The sequence below is a fragment of the Megachile rotundata genome, chromosome 8, assembly GCF_050947335.1.
Source record: "Megachile rotundata isolate GNS110a chromosome 8, iyMegRotu1, whole genome shotgun sequence".
In the NCBI taxonomy this organism is placed as follows: domain Eukaryota; kingdom Metazoa; phylum Arthropoda; class Insecta; order Hymenoptera; family Megachilidae; genus Megachile; species Megachile rotundata.
In genome coordinates this window covers 10,498,617-10,519,374 of record NC_134990.1, presented here as the reverse complement: position 1 = coordinate 10,519,374, position 20,758 = coordinate 10,498,617, and the positions used below count along the sequence as shown (strand labels likewise).

Sequence of the window (20,758 nt, the reverse complement as noted above, 5' to 3'; positions counted from 1 at the left end):
TGGTAGAATTTAAACACAGTAAAATTTGAATGAAATATCTGTTGTGAATTACCATTTTGTGAACTTAAAATGTTGAATTATGAAAATAACTGTTAAAAATATATTGAATAAATATTTATTAGTATTGAATTAGTAGAAACTTTGCTATTCATTTTTCAGATACAATCAGTAATTTAACAGACACATATGTTGACTACCATTTTATGAATTAATTACCGGAATAGGATACAAAATGGCAGTCGTTAAAATGGACTGAAGTTTGAATGTCTTCATTTACAGCAATCACTTAACGACACTGGATGGCGACTGGGGTCACACGAGGGACACCCTGACGAACGCCTTCTTCGGAGACAACTCCATCATCGAGATACCAAAAGTCTTCTCCACATTCGAGTCCCTGGTCTGGCTGAACCTCGACAACAACAACATCGAGGAGATCTCGGAAGAAAGTCTGCCCCCCAACATGCACACGCTCAGCCTAAACAGTAACCTCCTAAAATCCTTCCCCCAATCTCTGAAGATGCTGAAGGACCTTACATGGTTGTACTTGCGAGGCAACGATTTCAAGAACCTCGAGCTGCCCGATTTCCAAAGCTCGAACCTGGAACTAGTAGATGTCAGTGAAAACTGCATCGAATGGATTCACACGTCGATCCCCAACAATCGATCCCTGAAGATCAAGGACTTCAATTTGGACAGCAACAAGCTCACCTCCTTGACCGCTGGAATGTTCGATCGTCTGGAGACGAAGAGAATTCATTTGTCCTCGAATTCGATAAAAAACATCGACGAGGACGCCTTTCGGGGGCTCGAGAACGTTCTGGAGTACTTGAATCTGGAAAATAACGATCTGCCGAACGTTCCTAGCGCTGTAGGTCACTTGAGAAAGCTGTCTTACTTGTATCTGGCTAACAATGATATCAGAAACATTTCTGGAGAGGCGTTTCAAGAATTCGCGGAGAATCTTAGGGCACTTTCGCTGGCTACGAATAGTTTGGATGCTGTGCCGGTTGCGGCTTTGTCCAGGTGGGGTTTGTTGACTTATGTAGGTATATGGGGTTCTAGAAGTTATTAGCAAATTTTTATAGTGTATTTTGAGAAGTTAAAATAGTTTTTAGTTATGTTGTGAATATTTGTTATTTACTTTAGTGGTTCTTGATTGGTTTCGATGACATTGAAATATGTTACCAAGGTCAATGTTCTGAAAAATTTTTGTTTGTATGTTTTATTGCTATCTGGTCTTTGTTTTTCAAATATTTGCAAAAAGGTTTGGTTAAGTTTTACTTCAGTTGCAATTATGTTTTGCGTCGCATGGTTGCTATTTGTTTCATACAGCATAATCTAACCTAACCTAACATGGTGACTTAATTACATCATCCACTTATCGACTAAGATAAGAATAATTAGATATTCCAGTTGTTTTAAAGGGAGAGAGCTATGGTGTAAGATATAGTAGGTAATCATAACCTAACCTAACATAAACCTTAACTCAACCTAACCTGGCATGGTAACTTAATGACACATCCACTTATTGACTAAGTTAGGTGAAGTTTGATATTTCATTTGCTTTAAAATGAAAGAGGTATGGTGTAAAATATAGTAGCTAATCATAACCTAACCTAAGCTCTAACTCAACCTAACCTAAATGGTAACTTAATTATATTATCCACTTATTGACCAAGTTAGGTTAAGTTAAATATTTTAATTGCTTCAAAAGGAGAGAGATACAGTGTAAAATGTAGTAAATAATCATAACTTAACCTCAACCCTAACATGTTGCTTTCTATCACTATAATATATAGTACAATTATCTACTATAACATAGCAACTGTTTGATTTATTTCTTCTAAACAATATGTGTACTATAATATTGTTATGAATACTACACAACATATATGTTATTATATAACAATATAAGTCAAGGTTAAATATTGCATTAAATGGGAGATTTAATGCAATCAAAACAATGTTCCTATTAAAATGTTTATAATTATTTATTAAACAAGAAATGTACAGAGAATGCTATAATTTTAATGTCATTTTCTATTTATCAAAAACTTCATGCAATAATTATTGTTTAATTATGTTTGATATTTTTCTGTAATAGATGCCAGAGGCTGCTGCATCTGAATCTAGGTTACAACAAAATCTCTCATATTCAACCCGGTGACTTTGAATGGGCAGAGGACCTTGAGATTCTGTTACTTAGAAACAATATTCTGACCAAACTGAAAGGGGAGACCTTCAAAGGAGCGAGTAAGTGCATTCTATAAGGTATTTTAACACTTGAAGTCAAGGTTTCATTACTTACAAATTTTATATTATTAACAAGAAACATGTACCCAATTTGTAACATGTTTCACATTATATCCAAAAAGTTTCACTCAATGCATCATTCAAGATATTTTAAATGATCAGTTGCTACTTATTTACTATCAGACTTTATTGGTAATATCATTTGCAGGTAAGCTGAAAGAGCTCAGTTTGTCCTTCAACCACCTGACAGAGCTGGACGACGACTGTTTCGTGGGCATCGAAGAGAGTCTGGACATTCTAGAACTGAGTTTCGCCTTTGCCACCGACGTTTTCCCTCAACGAGCGCTCAGACCTCTCTCAAACTTGCTCTGGCTGGTTCTGGACAACAATAATTTCCAAACGATCGAGGCCACCGCGTTTTACTCCTTCCAGCAGTTACGTTACATCAACCTGGAATCGAATCGACTGCATTATTTACCGGAACGAATATTTCTATCGAGCGTCCATCCCGAATTAAGGGACGTGAAGCTCGGTTATAATTTCCTGGAAGCCATCCCAGAGTTCAGTTTTCATAACCTCACCGAGTTGAGGTCTCTCGATTTGACCGGGAATCGAATAAAGCTGCTCGGTTCCGATTCTATCATGGACTGCCCAAAATTAGTCACCATATCACTGGCTTATAATCGAATCGTCAAAATGGAGAAAAATGCTCTGTATGGTTTACCCAGCTTGCGTTTCCTTCATTTGGAGTTCAACAAGTTGACGGTGTTGGACTTGGACGCCATTGCTGAAATCGGAGGCCCGGATTTCGCTCTGAACGTCTCCTATAACGCCATTTCTTTGATAAATTCCGGAGGGTCCATGAATAATCTGACGAGGCTGGATCTGAGCTTTAATAATATCAGTCAGTTACCTGCCGACACGTTTTATGGCACGCCGGATTTGAGGAGTTTGGATTTAGAAAGCAATTTCATTGTTGTTCTTGAACCAGGTAGGATTTGAGGAGTATTAGACAATTTTTTAAGCTTCCTATTAACTCTTCAAATCTTCTACTAAATTTCTTCTTATCAAAAATCACTTGCACTTTACAGGTACATTCGCCTTAAAGCACCTGGAAACACTGAACTTACGAGACAACAAGGTAGAAAGTTTACGAAAACAATCGTTCCACGGTTTAGATTCCTTACAGCAGCTCGATATGAGTGGAAATCAGCTGAGTCAATTATCGACGGAGCAATTCCGCAATTTAAAGAATCTACGAATCCTCAATTTGTCGGGCAACAAGATAAGATCTCTGCCCAGAGACGTCTTCGAGGGAACGAAGCTGGAGATCCTCGACTTGAGCAACAATAAATTTACCGTCGTGCCCTCCCCATCTTTCCTGGAGGTTGGATACACGCTGAGAGACCTGAATCTAGCAGACAATTTCGTGGACCACCTGGACTCCACTGCTTTTCCAACTTCGCAGTTGGTATCTCTGAATCTGGCACATAACAGGCTGACTATTCTGCCAGACAACTCTTTCGTCTCTCTGGGCAAGCTTCTGAGCTTGAACGTGTCGCAAAATGTACTTCAAGCGAACTTCAAGGAGCTGTTTCATTATTTGCCTGGACTCCGGCAACTGTATCTGGCTAACTGTGGTCTTAAAGATATTCCACTCTTGCCACTGACGAATCTAAATGTCCTGGATTTGTCATTCAATTATGTGGACTCCACTAGTGATAAACAGTTTCAGTATATGAAAAATTTGAAGATTCTTTTGCTGGTGAACAACTCGTTGACTTCCATGCCAAACGTGAAGCTGAATCTGCTGAGGGAACTTGATGTATCTGGAAATCCGATAGAGGTGAGCTGTTTGAATGTTGATGTATTTATAACAAATGTATTTGGAGTGTACGTAACATAATTCTTCTTTGTTCAGGAACTAACAAAAGAGAGTTTTCTGAGTTATCCAAGGCTAGAAAAGCTGAACTTGAGGAACCTGAATAAAACAAGGTCTGTGAACAAGGATTGTCTTCGAGTGTTGAAATATTTGAAGCATCTTCGAATTCAAACTTGGCCCGAAGCAGATGGTTTTCATCTTCGTTTCCTGTTGACTGGACTGCCATTGAGAACTGTAGAGATTCAGGTCACTGAACACTTGTTGAAACATCAGATACAGAATGTCTTCTCAAAACAGTTGAGAGAGTTGACAATTTCCGGGAGTGATCTTGAAGTGATCTCTTCGGAAGCATTTTCTACAATTGAAGGTGGTGAACTGATACTAAGGATCAAGGACACTAGAGTTCGTAGACTACAATCTGATATTTTTCTCTCATTGACCAAGAGATTGTCCCAACTGACTTTGGATTTGAGGAACAATCATATAAACGAGCTTAGTCCTTCCATCATTTATGGAAATCTTTCGTGGGAAAGTGTTGGGACCAATATGGTTGCCGGTGAGTGACACTAAATGTTATACAAAATGTCCCAGTTTTTTATCATCAAACTTTATATAATGTACTCTATTAGTAAAAGTAACAAAGGAATGCTATATGAACATAAGGTTTCAAACACTTATCCAATTTAAAAACTGATAAATTTACAAGTTGTCAAAGCTAACAAAATTGCGAATACTCTAATTTATACATGCAGACATTTTCAAATTTTAAAAATTATAAGTTCTCAAGTTCTTAAACTGAAAAATTTTGTTTTAAAATTTTTAAATCTCCAAAGTTCCATGTTTATAAATTTTTAAGTGTTTCTTCCTACATACATTGCCAATTGCACTGGAAATGCAATAATAACACAAGAGAAATCAATTACTATTTATTAATTTTCATTAATATCACTTATCACAGATATCATTAATTTAAAACACTAACTAAAAACGTTAAAAGTAGCGTCCACATTCACTTGGGGTCCTCAAGCTGTCCTCTACAGCCCTGCCGCCAATATCCCAATACGCCAATGCAGGATTAAGCGAAGTAAAATAAAGTTAAGAGATTATACCGTGTTCCAGGAGGATTACAAGTGTCCGGAAATCCCTTAGAATGCGACTGCGAAATCGCATGGCTCAGCCTGTGGTTGAGAAGATGGCTCCGGGAATCCCGACAAATTCACACGGCATCTCAATCGGATGCCAGACAACTGAGAACAATAGCAGGAAGAGCTGTCTGCACGGAAACTACGCCATCCCATTCATCCGACAAAGTTTTGTTGACTTTAGGAACGCCTCACACTGCCTGCCAAGCGTCAGCCCTTAGTTCGGGGAATTACGAGAGATTAGCGACTACCTGGTTGGCCTTAGTAGACGTTGTCCTCCTAACGATAGTTGCGTACTGAGTCCAGACACTTTTTGAACGATCATACGGGAGTTGAAAATTAATTTTGTACCAATTTTTATTTTGGCATGGACTACAAATGTAGAAGATTAATGTCTTTATTCTTGAGATGAATTTAGGGACCCCTAGATGAATAGTAGAAAGCAGCAATATCAACAGTCATATCTATTTTATTTATTTAACTTTTTCCAGTACGGTTTATTGGTTTGTTTTCTTTTTCTCACAATATGTTTGAAAATAGTAAATTGTTTGTAAGACATGATCTTCAATATGGTTGACAGTCTTTAATAGTGTAAAGTGTGTTAAAATGCTGCAGTATGAAATGTTTTATAATTTTATACTAACAATAAGATGGAGTAGATGGCGCTCGTGTTCCAAGTCACAGTCTTGCTATATCTGTAGTCACTGATTTTGGTATTTGGATAATGGTGTGCTTGGTAAGTTGTCAGTTAAGTTAATTGCATCAATTTCCGACTGCCATCTTGATATCTTAAGTTGAGTGAATTGTATCAGTTTTCAACTAATAGATAAACACATATCTTTACATATGTATAAAGATTTTGTAGGTTAAAAGTTGTAGGACACTTATTGAATTATCACGTAGGGTTTAAAGACAATTGAAATTGTTAAAATGGTTACAATTTGTTGGAAAACAAGGTAGTTTTTAAGTTTCTTCTGATGACTTTGAGATAGTGGATGATCTTGACATTTTTATATATAGTGTGGTAAAAAATAATTTGGTTGGAAAAGGTTCTAAGTTGATTTTCATAGATTTTAATGAAGTTTTATTTTATTATACTTTCATGTCTGAAATAAACATATCTGTGATTTTAATCTTAGAATGGTAACTAGTTATAAAAAATATGTTTGTTTGGAAAACATTGCATATCAATAGAAATACAGTTATTAGCCATGTGTTTTTAATATTGATTTAGTTATGGAATATTTCAATTTTTTATAGGTCTTTTGTTATCGATATGTAATTATGTATTTATTTTTAACAAAACATTTTTATAAACAATGTGTAACATATACATATCTATACTTCAAGGCAATATATTTTATTAACGATAAATAAAATATTATTTATTGTTCGTTTTTAATAAAATGTTAAAAAAAAAATAGCGTATACATATCTGTACTTTAAAGTAAAATATTTTATGAATGATAAATTAAATATTTTTTTTTTTAATTTAGGATAATCATTATTTAAAATAAAGAATTAGGATATTTTCAATTTTATATAAATGGAATTTATACTTGTGTGAATATGATGTATATAAATAGCAAGAGGATGTCATAGACATAGAATTCATTTCTGTTACCTTAAATTATTTAATATTTGTTAATAAATTTATGTTAACAAATATATTACTCGTGTGGATGTTGAAATTAAAATTACAATAATTACAGTGATAGATCTTTTTTTTCTTTTTAGTTCTTAACTTTTTATTTCTACTGTACAAATAATCTATTATAACAGAAATTATGAATCTAAAATTTTATTATAATTTAAAAAAAATTATTAAGTAATATATTCTTGTTTTAGGAACAAGTTACAGGAACTTATATTTTATAAACTTGATTATTTAACTTACCTCTGTTTGTCACAAGATTGTATATCATAACAATCAATGATAAAGAAGTTTATAAAAAAAAATCTTGAAAATAATTATCAATAAATTTATTAATTTGTATCACTTTTCAAAATTACTTTTTCAAACATTTTACGTATTTGCCACTTAATATTGTCCCTAGTTAAATTTTTGTTACAATTTACTGCAATTAAATTTATTAAACAAGTTCACAAATTTTGTTCTTAAATATTACGAAAATTTTGGGCAATTTTAATAATAAATTGCACAATGAGAATAAAACAGTCAATTATTTATTTTAAACATAAGAAGCAAATGAAAAAATTCTTATTAGAACTGAAACTTAATAAAATATGTGTAAATTGTTTTCTAATATATAACAATTTCCTAAAATAATTTTATGCGTAAAATTTTTTTTTAATGTAAGCAAATTATTTACACATTTATTTCTTCAATACTTCAATTAATATTTATATCACAATTATTGAGCAATCGAGATAAATTGAAAGTAATTAAAAATCAGAAATAATGAATGCTAATTACCAAATGCAAATGAATTAATAATTTATGTCAAAATAAAAAGTTGCTCTTAACTTTTATTGCGTGAAATTTTTCAGACTGTAAATATTTGAAAAGTAGTAATTCAAAAATGTTCTTGCTTTAGATTATATTAACAAAGTTAGCGCACAGTGTGAAACGTGTGAAGAATTCCATAATTAAGATTTTGCTGTGTGTGGAATTCCATATTTAAAATTGTGTTAGGTGTGGAATTCTACATTTAGGATTTTTCTGTATATGGAATTCTATATTTCAAATTGTCAGGTGTACAGAATTCCACATTTAGGATTCGTATATGGGTGAAATTCCACATCTAGAATTTGGAAATCAGTGGAATTCCACGTTTAGGATTCGTATATAAATGGAATTCCGCACCTGGGATTTGGATATTGATTAAATTTCACATTTAGGACGTGAATATGAATGGAATTCCACATGTAGGAGGTGCATGTAGGTGGAATTCCACGTTTAGGATTTGGATGTTGGTGGAATTCCGCATTTGAGATTTGTATATTAATGGAATTCCACATCTAGAATTTGGAAATCAGTGGAATTCCACGTTTAGGATTCGTATATAAATGGAATTCCACACCTGGGATTTGGATATTGATTAAATTTCACATTTAGGACGTGAATATGAGTGGAATTCCACGTGTAGGAAGTGCATGTAGGTGGAATTCCACATTTAGGATTTGGATGTTGGTGGAATTCCACATTTGAGATTAGTATATTAATGGAATTCCTCATTTAGAATATGGATGAGTGGAATTCCATCTTTAGGACTTGCATGTTGATGGAATTCTACATTTGGGATTTGAATACGAGTGGAATTCCACCTTTGAGATTCGTATACGGGTGGAATTCCAACTTTAGTATTTGGATGTTGGTGGAATTCCACATGTGGGATTCTGTTGTGCGTAGAATTCTAAATGTGATGGTTTATTATCCCTAGAATTCCATACTTAAGACTTTGCTAAATGTAGAATTCCACATTTAGAAGTTCGCTAATTGCAGAATTCCACATGTAAGATTTTGTGAAATATAGAATTCCACATTTAAAATTTTATTACGCGTAGAATTCCACACTTATAATAAAACTACAAGCGGAATTCCCTATCCACTAAAAGCTCACACGAAAATAACCTAACCTGTAACACCACAAGTACACGTACGCAGTTGTAAAAAAAATATCATTAAATTTAACATTGTTACTTTAGACAACTCTAAACTCAATTAAAAAACAAGAGAAGGATGAATCTACAGCAAAACACAAAGACGACTACAATCATGGTTTTTTATGTAAAGTTACAAAATAAAACGAAGAACCGTACTCAGTTAATCTCACAACTTTCTTTCCCTCTGCACTTTTCAACAAAAAAAAGAAAAAGGTTTCAACATTCATTTTCGTAAAATCTTTTTTTCTTTTTATTTACAAAACATAACTGTCGTGGTAGTTAGATAGCGTGCGTTTTTATACAAATGACAGAGACAAATAAAAATCGGTAAGAAGAGGTGTGGGTTTAAAAAAAGGAATTCCGGAAGATCTTAAAAAAGGAAAATAAAATTGAAAATTTCGTGAAAAAAAAAAAATTTCACGGCAACGCGTCGATCGAAATTTTACGACGCAATCGTAGAGGTTATGGTTGTTTCGGTCGCTTTTTTTTTTTCGTTTTTACAGTACAAACCGCGTGCCGCAGGAAACAGGTTTAAATTATACTGTGTATTTTTGTCTCTTTTGTTTTCTTTACACTGGTGGCGCTTGCGTGTGTTGCAGACAACCCTCGACATTTTCTGGCCAATCGCAGACGTTCTCGTTAGGGTTGAACACCAGATTTACTGGACAGGGCATGTGGTGTTTTCTCTCACCCTCGCACATGTAATACATGGTGCAGTCGTTCTTGTCCTGGTGGTACGATATGTGGTTATCCTCCTCGTCGCAGGTCACTTCATGCGCTGTAATAATCGATACAGCTATTTTTATTCCTGCTTTTGTTTTTGACTATTTTTGGATGTTTATTGAGTTCGAGTGCTCTTGAGAATTATGTACTTTTTGTACGTTTTTAATTTATATGCTTGGTTAGGAATTGGTGTATGGAGAGATTTGTCTACAAATCTTTATATATTTCAACTAAAATTTTGAATTTGTTGATTATATAAAAATATGTTTAAATATTCAATTCTTCAAGTTTTCAAATTTAGAAATTATCAAGCTTTCTAAGACTCAAAATGTCAAATGATCAAATTCTCAAATTATGAAATTTATAAACTCTTATAAATTTGAGACTTCCAAATTCTCAAATACTAAAATTCCCAAATTCTAAAATTCTCAAATTCTTAAGCTCTCAAACACTCAAACTCTTAAACTCTCACATTTAAAAATTCTCAAGCTCTTAAACTCTCAAATTGTTAAATTGGTAAATTGCCAGATTCTCAAACTCTCAAATTTAAAAATTCTCAAACTCTCAAATTATTAAATGGGTAAATTACCACATTCTCAAACTCAAGCTGTCAAATTCTTAAGCTCTCAAACTCTCAAACTCTCAAACTTTCAAACTCTTAAATTCCCAAATTCTAAAATTCTCAAACTCCCAAATTGTTAAATTGGTAAATTGCCAGATTCTCAAACTCTCACATTCTCAAACTCTCAAACTCTCAAATTGTTAAATGGGTAAATTACCACATTCTCAAACTCAAGCTGTCAAATTCTTAAGCTCTCAAACTCTCAAACTTTCAAACTCTTAAATTCCCAAATTCTAAAATTCTAAAATTCTCAAACTCTCAAACTCTCAAATTGTTAAATTGGTAAATTGCCAGATTCTCAAATTCTCAAACCTCAAACTCTCAAAGTCTCAAACTTTCAAACTCTCAAAGTCTCAAACTTTCAAATTCTCAAATTCCTAAATTCTCATTTTATCAAATTAAAATGAATTTTAAATTGTTATATTGAATTACACAGTAAATACTTACGATCTTTGGTGGTATACCTCCCGTTCCTCGCTGTGCTCTCATAAGGTCCATCGTATTCTAATTTTACCTTGTAGTCTTGCAGCTCTTTCTTCATAGCTTTGATCAACGGATATTTACCAGCTCCACAAATTCCTCTGAAGTCATCCATATCCACGGACCAGATCATTATACCTCCAAAACCTTCTTCTTTCAGCCATTGCATCTAACACATTCAATTATACATCTTAAAACTTGTATTCAACACTAATTCCACATATTGTATTTAATATAATTCTTATAAAACATAATTGTGTTTCATTATTAATTCAATTCAATTGATTATAAAAGAAATTTAATTATTTTAACATTAAATTCTAATTCAAATTCCATAACCTTCAATTTTAATTAAAATTCAATTTGCTAATATTTTAAACTGAATTTTAAATTGAATTAAAAAGTAATCAAACTTCGTTTAAAATTAATGTGAATGTAATTGAACTAAACCCAATTTTTCATTATACAGTAATATTATAATTAATAAACTCTTCAGACATGACCTAACTTAACCCTTTTATCAATTTTCAACCAACCTTCATTTACAGCAGAAATAAAATAAAAATGAAAATGGTTGCTACCTTGTTTATCAGGCTTCTTTCGTCGTCGAAACCAACCCACTGATCATCCTTGTACGCAAAAGGTACTTGTTGCTCGCTGTCCCAGACTAGAGTAGTGTTATCCTCGTTCAAGAAGCCACAGATCTACGTTTGACGGAATTACTCTTAAATATATTGTGAACACTCAACAGGACGCAAATCCGTTATGTTCGTTTCACGTACCTCGTAGTAAGATAGAAATCCTGATTCATTTGTGAAATTGCCGGCTGTGCCGCCTCCGGATGCTGGTGCCCCTATATCAAACTTCTCTTTGTCGACCAACGTGAAAGACCTGCCGTAAGTTGGCATACCGATCATTAATTTTTCCTTTGGAGCACCTTGCTTTACCCATTCTCTCGCGCTGTAGTCCTGTGGCAGATAAAAATTTCGTATCATGAAACAAAATTACTGGGTTTGAATAAAATAGATGTAGAGTTACAGAATTTTAGAATTGTGAAAATACAGAATTGTTGAATTGTTGAACTGTTGATTGCCTACATTCTTGAATTCTTGAATTACTGAATTTCTGAGTTTTAGAATTATTATTACTGAATTATTGAATTATTGAATTGTTGAATTGTTGAATTATTGCATTGTTGAATTGTTGAATTACTGAATTACTGAATTACTGAATTACTGAATAACTGAATCACTGAATTACTGAATAACTGAATTACTGAATTACTGAATTACTGATTTACTGAATTACTGAATAACTGAATCACTGAATTACTGAATAACTGAATTACTGAATTCTTGAATTACTGAATTCTTGAATTACTGAATTCTTGAATTACTGAATTCTTGAATTACTGAATTCTTGAATTACTGAATTACTGAATTACTGAATTACTGAATTCTTGAATTACTGAATTCTTGAATTACTGAATTCTTGAATTACTGAATTCTTGAATTACTGAATTCTTGAATTACTGAATTCTTGAATTACTGAATTCTTGAATTACTGAATTATTGAGTTACTTAATTCTTGAATTATGAAATTGTAGAACTGTTGAATTGTAGAGCTATACAATTTCAGAATTGAAAAATTAAAAAATTATTGAATTATAATATAGAATAGCATTGCACAGTAGTCTACAGTACCGTCTCGTTATAAAGCCATAAACGGTATTATTTGAAGATTGTGAATGATCTATGATGTTTAAATGTTAAATGACAATGTGTACATTTATTATTAATATATTATTATGGAAATAATTTGAATGTATTCTATACAATTGACAAGAGAGAAAATTTTAAGAAAATATTTATTCATTTTTTTTTACTAACCACTGTCAATTTCTTCTGGTAACTGGTTGCACTTTCTAAGGGGAACAGAGGACTGTTGTGACCCACTTGTCTTTCCCACTGTCCATGAAAATCGTACGTCATAACATTAATGAAATCCAGGTATTTAGATATTTCAGGTACGTCGTATCTAAAATCAATAAAAATATGATAGATTAGAGATGGTAACTGTGTATTTTATAATAATAAATATAAAATAATTGATTATATCATATTAATTGAGTAGATTTAAGTATGATTTATTCAAATTTAAATATTAAGCGCATAAAAATAAAAAAATTACCCTGCAGCAATAGCTTCAAAACTAGCAGGCACAGCAGCTGACAAAATTAATTTCGGTTGTCCAGAACTCTTCGCTTCACCTTCGAAAGCAAGTCGAAGCTCTTTCAGAAGATTCACATAAGCTGCTCGGTCATCTCCACCTCTGAAAAATTGATTTTATTAAAAATTGTTTGTACCACAAATTAACATACAGTTAACGCCTAAATAAATAATATGACATATTATTTCAGTGACGTATGGATTTATATTTGATTTAAAAAATAAATAATCGTATTGAATACTTTAATGAACTTATATAAATTATTTATTAAATACTGCAATATACTTGTACTAGTTATTGTACAAAATACTTTAATACACTTTTATAAATAATTGTATTAAATATTTTAAAGTATTTACACAAATAATAAATGCATGAAAGTCAATGAAGAGGTCTACTTTTACAAAATGCAAACAAAAATAAATAAATGTATTGTTAATAAATAAATAAATAAATGTACTGTTGTTGTAAAATGCAGTAATTTATCAAATTTAATGAAGATAAAATCGTTTTTTGTTAGGACTTGCAACTAATTAAATAAGATAAAGTTGTTAATAATACAAAAAAGAAAAATAAGATGATTATAAAATAATTTTTACCGAGGATATTCCCAGTCGACATCCAAACCATCGAATTTGTATTCCCTCAAGAAATCAATGGCTTCATAGACGAATTGATTCATACGGAAAGTGTTGCTGGTCAATTCTTTGAATGGCGTTGATCCGAATGCCCAGCCACCGATCGCTAACAAAATCTGTCAAAATTATAATCTCTGTGTTAATTGAAATTTTTAAACATTTGAATTTAATCAGAAAAATGTAGAAATATTACAAGAATTTTTTATGATGATGTAAAGTGTTGACAATGTATAAAATAGTATTTAAGATATATTAATGAAATTTAATATTTCTTAAAGATAATAATGATTAAGTTAACAATTTAATTATCAATTGAAGCAATTAATAGTCAATTCAATTATCAATTTAATTATCAATTGAAGCAATTAATAGTCAATTCAATTATCAATTTAATTATCAAATCAATTATCAAGTCAATTATCAATTCAACTATGAATTAAATTATCAAGTCAATTATCAATTCAATTATCAAGTCAATTATCAACTTAATTATCCATTAGATTTTCCATTTAAAAATTACCAACCAATATTAAATTTTTAATTACTAAACTTGAAAATATAAATATATAATACATATGTATATTTATATAATCATATACTGTATTTACTTTACACCTGCACGTTCATCTGTCATTAACACACAGAAAACTAACAACAGATCTCTGATTACTAGAGGTTTACATGAAATTCAATTAATTCAATTTAAATTTCCTGCTCTACACAACCAATTCAAAACCGTTTGCCTAACATTGAACAAGATGTCTCTTTCTACTCATCGCTATGTAAATCTCAGTCAACAAAATCTGCTGAAAACGCTCATAAAGATCGTACTTTGATATCTGGATTCTTATCGCGAAGAGCGATCAGTCGCCCATACATCTCCGCGTCCTTTTCGCTTTCTTCCACAAGCAAATGATTCTTCAAGGTCGCGAAAGCGTAGACTATGTGAGTGCAGAGAGTAGGATCAATGTCTTCTGGCATAAATTTCCCACCACCTGGCCGCCTGTGTGACCAATTCGTTAGATAACAGAAAGATTGTGCCTCCCTTTCTGCGAACAAGATACAAGAAAACGCCATTATTAAAATTATCTAATAATTTTTCTGTTCTTTAGAGACCTCAAATCACATCATCTTTTTATACTAAATTCATTCTCTTTGGAAAGATAAAAAATCTTTTACAAACAAACAAAATTTCTATTTTGTATTTTATCTCTTTAGACTTGAAATTCTATTTAAATAAATTTGGTGATCGTCGAGTTTTTGGACTTTATGTATTATATTTTGGTTTGTCTTTGTTTTCTCTCAAAATTCTACAATGAGTCAAGTTATTAATATTTCTCAAAAAAGTACACTAAATGAATCAATAAAATTATTGCAATTTAGTATGAACTGTTCTGTCAACTTCAGAATAATTAATACATAATAATTTGTATATTATAATATATATATAATATACAAATTATATATTATATTATAGATTATATTATATATTATATTTACATTATATTAAATAATAATTTCATTTCCACATTATATTCAATTTTTGATTTTCCTTTCTTCCTAAAATTACACAATAAACTAAATAAACTTATAACAAAATTACCATTTGTTGGAGGACTAATAACAAGCTGCGACGTCGACTTCTGAATCTTCTTCGCTTTACCGATAACATCAGACACAGAAATTTTGTACGGTTCTGGTTTTTTCAAAATATTTTCCGAAACGGTGGAAGCTACAGCGCTCCAATCAACGTCTTTCGCATTCGGGCCTCTCGATACTCCTAGTAATTCTTCCCTCATCGCGCCGATTAACGGATATCTCACGTTTCCTCCGCAAACCGTGCCGTTGAAGTCGTCCATGTCGACCGTCCATACCATAGCTCCTCCATAACCCTTGTTTTTCAACCAATCCATCTTGATTCTGATCGATTTTTCGTCGTCGAAACCGACCCATTGATCGTTCTGCACTAAGTATGGTACTTTCATCTCGTCATCCCAGATGTAGATCGCGCCATTTTGTAGCATCTCGCAGATCTGGAAAGAATATTGCGTTTTTCTTAGTTTTTGGTTGCTTTAAGTTTGAAATATTTGGGGTGGATAATTAGTAAACTAACCTAACCATGAATCTTGTCTAATTAATAACCTAACCTAACCATGTATCCTATTTAATTACTAACCTAACTTAACCATGAATCTTAATTATATAGTAACTTAACTTAACCATGAATCTTATTTAATTAGTAACCTAACTTAACCATGTATCTTATGTAATCAGTAACCTAACCTAACCATAAATCTTATTTAATCAGTAACCTAACCTAACCATGAATTTTATCTAATTAGTAACTTAACCTAACCATGAAGATCTTTTTATAACTAAAGAATTATTACACTAATACATTATAACTGGATTACAGTATGTATATGATATAGTTATGCACTAATAACAAAATCTATATCTTTGTATCAGACACAAAGACAGATTTGTAGTAAACTACACCATTTCACATTAATATCACATAATAATTCTTATATTATTATAGAAAATAGACACTTTTGAATCTATGGTCATTTATAGTAGGTACATTTGTTTAATAAATATTTGTCATTTGCTATTTTGGTAATTTAGTAATATAGAAATTAAAAATCTTGGAAATTTTGGAACATTAAACTTTCTGATTTAAAAATCTTTATCCTTAAAAAATAGGACAGTTAATAGACTTCAAAACCTGGCAGTAAATTTTGATAATCTTACTACTTAAAGACATAGAAATTTTTAAATTTTCCATGTTTTAAATTTGAAGATTATCAGATGTTTCAACATTCAAATTTTTAAATTTAATAATTAAAAATTATCAGATGTCTCAACATCTGAAGTTCCAAATTCAATAATTTAAAAATTTTCAGATGTCTTAATATTCATTTTCCAAATGCAGTAATTTGAAAATTTACCAAATGTTTCAATGTCTGATTTCTCAAATTCAATGATTTAAGAATGACTAAACAACCCAGCATCCAAATGTCCAAATTTAATAATTAAAAAATTACCAAATGTCTCACCATCCAAATTTCCAAATACAATCATTGAAAATTTACTAAATGTCTCAGTGTCCAAATTTTTAAATGCAACAATTTGAAAATCACCAAGTATCTTAATATCCAAATTTCCAAATGCAGTAATTTGAAAATTATCAAAAGTCTCAACACCTGAATGTTCAAATACAATAATTTCAAAATCACCAAATATCTCTACATCTAAAATTTCAAATTCAGTGAATAGAAAATCACTAACTGTCTCAACATCCAAATTTCCAAATTCAATATATACATATTACCAAGTATCTCAATTATCCAAATTTTGAATACAGAAAATTTTGAATATTGGAAACAGAAGTTGAGAAATTTAGTAAGTAGACCTGGTTAGGTCACCTAACAATTTAGTATCTTCTCGAGCAACCTCAGAATGAAAAGTGTCCGTTTAAATTAACGTTCCCCAGTTCTAAATGCCACCAGCTGTCAACGATGCTCACGCTCCGGGCTCCGGGCAAAGTGATTGGCAAATGTTCGCGAATACCTACTTCGTAATAGGCAAGAAAGCCAGATTCCTTGGTGTATTCTCCAGCCTTTCCACCGCCGCTAGCAGGTGCATGAACACGGAAATTGGCCAAGTTCGAGAGAGTGAACGATCGGCCATAGGTTGGCATGCCGATTATTAATTTCTCTTTGGGTGCACCTAACCTGACCCACATCGAAGCAGCGTTGTCTACGCTGAGTTGCTTCTGCCACTCGGAATCCAACGAGGAGGCGTACAAAGGAGCGTTGTGGCCAGTTTCTCTCTCCCATTTTCCGTGGAAATCGTATGCCATGAGATTGATGAAGTCCAAATAGCTAAACAATACATGTATCGATCATTATCAGAAGAATTATACAGAAATCGTATATACTGTCTCTGTATTTATACAGGGAGTTTCAACTCTTAATAACAAATTCCATTAGTAAAAATAAAAGAAGAATGTCATAACATAGAATCTCAAAAACTTTATCAAAAAGTTATAACAAGAACGCGAAACGACAGACTGCTTTGTTCGATATACAGGGTGTTCCATGTTCGTATAACTTGACCAGAATATTCTCTAAATAAAAATAAGAAAAAATGTTTATACGAACGTAGGCTCTCGAACGCGTGATTAAAAGTTATTAAAAAAAATATGAAAGTCGAGAATTATTCGTATGTAGTATCCCAGGAGAAAATCGTCCATTATTTCGTATATTCCTCGCAATCTTTCGATAAAACATTCAAGAGCCTATGTTTATACAACATTTTTTATCGTTTTTATTTGTAGAACGTGCCGGTAAAGTTTTACGTAGAAAACTGGGACACACTGTATGCGTCGAAAGACAAAGCGGTGGTCGTTTTGTACTTTTGTTATAATTTTTTAACAGGGCGTTTGAAACCCTGTGTTGATGTAACGTTTTCTTGTTTTTGCGTGTGGAATATTTTGGTGAAGTTTGATGGTAAAATATTGAGAGAGTGCGTATATAGCGGTCACATATGTAGCGTTCATATATGTGGCTGTCGCGTATCTAGCGCTCATATATCCGGTTGTCACATATCTGGCGCTCATATATCTGGCTGTCACGTATCTGGCGCTCACATATCTGGTTGTCTCATATATCTGGCATTTACTTGATATAATTAATGTACCTCGCAACAGCTGGAACATCATATCCGCTCTTAACATTATCAGGACCGACTGGCACAGCCGCTGTTAAAAGAAGTCTCGGCATTTTCTTCTCTTGCGCCTCTGCTTCGAACGCTTCCCGAAGCTCTGTACATTAATTTTAAATAAACAATTAAATTAGCCTTGTAGCTGATTCTTGAGAAGGAAATAAATCACGTTTTTGTAAATTATTAATTATTTTTAATAATGAATATTAATTTTGATGATAAACATGTTATGATAATAATTATTAAAGTTTAATTATTAATTATGTTTAATGTTAATAAAGGTTATTGATAATAAATATAGTATATAATATCGTTTTAATTATTGTTGAAAAATAGCGTATTGTATTAATTCTTAAATAAGGATATTATTAAAAATAGTGTTAATTCTGTGTCAATTAAATGAATATATTGTTATTAAAAATAGTCTACTATATTAAGTATCTTGTTCAAGCGTTTTTCATAATTTTACCTTTCAACAAAAGAACATAATTCTTCTTGTCATCCCCTCCTTTCGGATATTCCCAATCGATATCGAGACCGTCAAAGTTTCTGTCTCTTAAATATGGTATGGCGCTGTAAATAAATGTCTGCCTCGCGTATCTGGTCGCTGAGACATCTTTGAACTTTTGAGTGCCGAATGACCATCCACCTAATCGAAATAAATAAAATTTGCATTTCATATTCAATAACGACTCAAGTATAGTTATTGAAACATACTTTGACTTTCACTTAATATTATCCATAACATATTAAATAAATGTTTGCCGCTTTCAAACTCAACAATCCAAATAACCGCGAAAATTTAAATATCCAAATTATCGTATGCTTTCGAAATTTTGTTTATGACAAGTACAACTACAGTTAACAAATGAACTTAGACCACAAAGTAGACATATTATAAGGTCTTAATAAAAACTATTGAATATCAGAACTTTTTCAATGGAAACAAATGAAGGTTCATGTAAATGTTATTGTCTAAATAATTTACCTATCGCCAGTAAAATTTTTAAGGACGGATTAGCCTTCTTCAGGTTGACAATTTTTTCATACAGTCCAACCTTTCCATCCTTTGTCTCGTCGTTCGATTCGAAGCTTGTCAGTTTGTTCTTCTTTAGCCAACCAAACGCGAAGATGATGTGAGTGCACAAGTCAGGTTGTATGTCTTCGGGCATGAATTTTCCAATTTTCGTCCGGTATTGAGACCAATTTGTGTAGTAACACACGAGCTGCACATTTTAGTGAAAATAATAACAAGGTTTATATTTAAACAAGGTTTATTTTTTTTTTTAAATTTGACTTAAATTTATTTATAAATTACATTTCAAGGTCAATTTAGAAAAATCAGATGAACAATTTAAATGGAATTATAATATTTTTAAATTATGGTAAATAATTTATAATGATATTACTGTATATTTATTATAATATTAATAATTTATAATAATATTGCTATGCATTTGTTATAATGTCAAATAGTTTAAGATAAAATTACTCGATAGTTTTATTCACTTTTATGTTAAAAATAAATTGGTAATAAGAGCGAGAAAGGAATGAAAAGTAACAGGTAACAATATTCTTTCATTTCCTAAAAAATTAACGTATATTTTAGTAATATATAGAATAAAATAATTTTAATAATATCTACAAAGAATTATCTAGAGTATTAATCTGGAGTAATATTTACAATAAAATAATTTTAATAACATCTTTAAAAAATTATCTAAAATATTCATCTGGTATGATCTCTAAAATAAAATAATTTTAATAATACACTACCGTCCATAAGTATCCGGACACTTGGTTTCGTTACATAAAACATAGTTGAATTTTGTACGAAAGGTATTTAGGGTTATCATATCATTTGTAAAAATTATTATTATCTTTTTTGAGGTGTCATAACATAATAGAATTAATTTTTAAGTACAAATTATACAACGAAAGTGTGAAAGTAAAATTCATGTCCAGAAGTACAAAGTCCAAATTTGTGAATCTAATGAAACGCTTTCGATTCTAAAAAAAATTTTAATTTCTACTGTGTTTCATTTCTATGGTGCAGAACGTATTCAGAGGGTTCTTTGATATGTTTCAAGTGTTTTTAAACTGTTGGTAGATGTTTAGGTTCCCTCAATGGAGATAAGAATGGAGGTAACGCTACGCACTCGACAGTTTCGGTTTAGTTCGTCTGTAGCTTCTTTTCCATCGAGATACGAGTTCCAAACGAGAATTATCAATCGAAAAACGTTCCAGTATTCTGACCTTCGCAGAAAAAAAATCGATTTTAGTTACTGTTGCGGATACTTGAATAACTTTCATGCAACGCGAATACATTCTTCGCTTGTGTCCGGATACTTATGGACGGCAGTGTATCTTCAAACAATGATCTATGTTATTAACCTGGAATAATATCTAAAATAAAATAATCTTAATAAAT

At 31.7% G+C, this 20,758-nt stretch overlaps 2 protein-coding genes across 2 annotated transcripts in view; one reads left to right on the top strand and one right to left on the bottom strand.

The window, feature by feature from the left end:
- The window catches only part of LOC100883279 (uncharacterized), a 40,893-nt gene that overhangs the window by 9,023 nt on the left and 11,112 nt on the right, over positions 1–20,758 (top strand). The window contains exons 5-10 of the mRNA XM_076534650.1: positions 280–1,026; positions 2,108–2,256; positions 2,465–3,247; positions 3,348–4,102; positions 4,178–4,694; positions 5,258–6,016. Coding sequence (XP_076390765.1) covers positions 280–1,026; positions 2,108–2,256; positions 2,465–3,247; positions 3,348–4,102; positions 4,178–4,694; positions 5,258–5,580 — 3,274 coding nt within the window. The 3' untranslated portion in view covers positions 5,581–6,016. The remainder of the gene's footprint in view (positions 1–279; positions 1,027–2,107; positions 2,257–2,464; positions 3,248–3,347; positions 4,103–4,177; positions 4,695–5,257; positions 6,017–20,758) is intronic.
- The window catches only part of Cht7 (chitinase 7), a 43,155-nt gene continuing 31,409 nt past the window's right edge, over positions 9,013–20,758 (bottom strand). The window contains exons 4-16 of the mRNA XM_012282144.2: positions 19,316–19,553; positions 18,797–18,976; positions 18,304–18,427; positions 17,177–17,486; positions 15,203–15,632; positions 14,431–14,648; positions 13,561–13,715; positions 12,923–13,063; positions 12,622–12,769; positions 11,515–11,700; positions 11,314–11,436; positions 10,700–10,901; positions 9,013–9,685 (exon numbers count right to left, since the gene is read on the bottom strand). Of these exons, the coding sequence (XP_012137534.1) occupies positions 9,477–9,685; positions 10,700–10,901; positions 11,314–11,436; positions 11,515–11,700; positions 12,622–12,769; positions 12,923–13,063; positions 13,561–13,715; positions 14,431–14,648; positions 15,203–15,632; positions 17,177–17,486; positions 18,304–18,427; positions 18,797–18,976; positions 19,316–19,553 (2,664 nt within the window). The 3' untranslated portion in view covers positions 9,013–9,476. The remainder of the gene's footprint in view (positions 9,686–10,699; positions 10,902–11,313; positions 11,437–11,514; positions 11,701–12,621; positions 12,770–12,922; positions 13,064–13,560; positions 13,716–14,430; positions 14,649–15,202; positions 15,633–17,176; positions 17,487–18,303; positions 18,428–18,796; positions 18,977–19,315; positions 19,554–20,758) is intronic.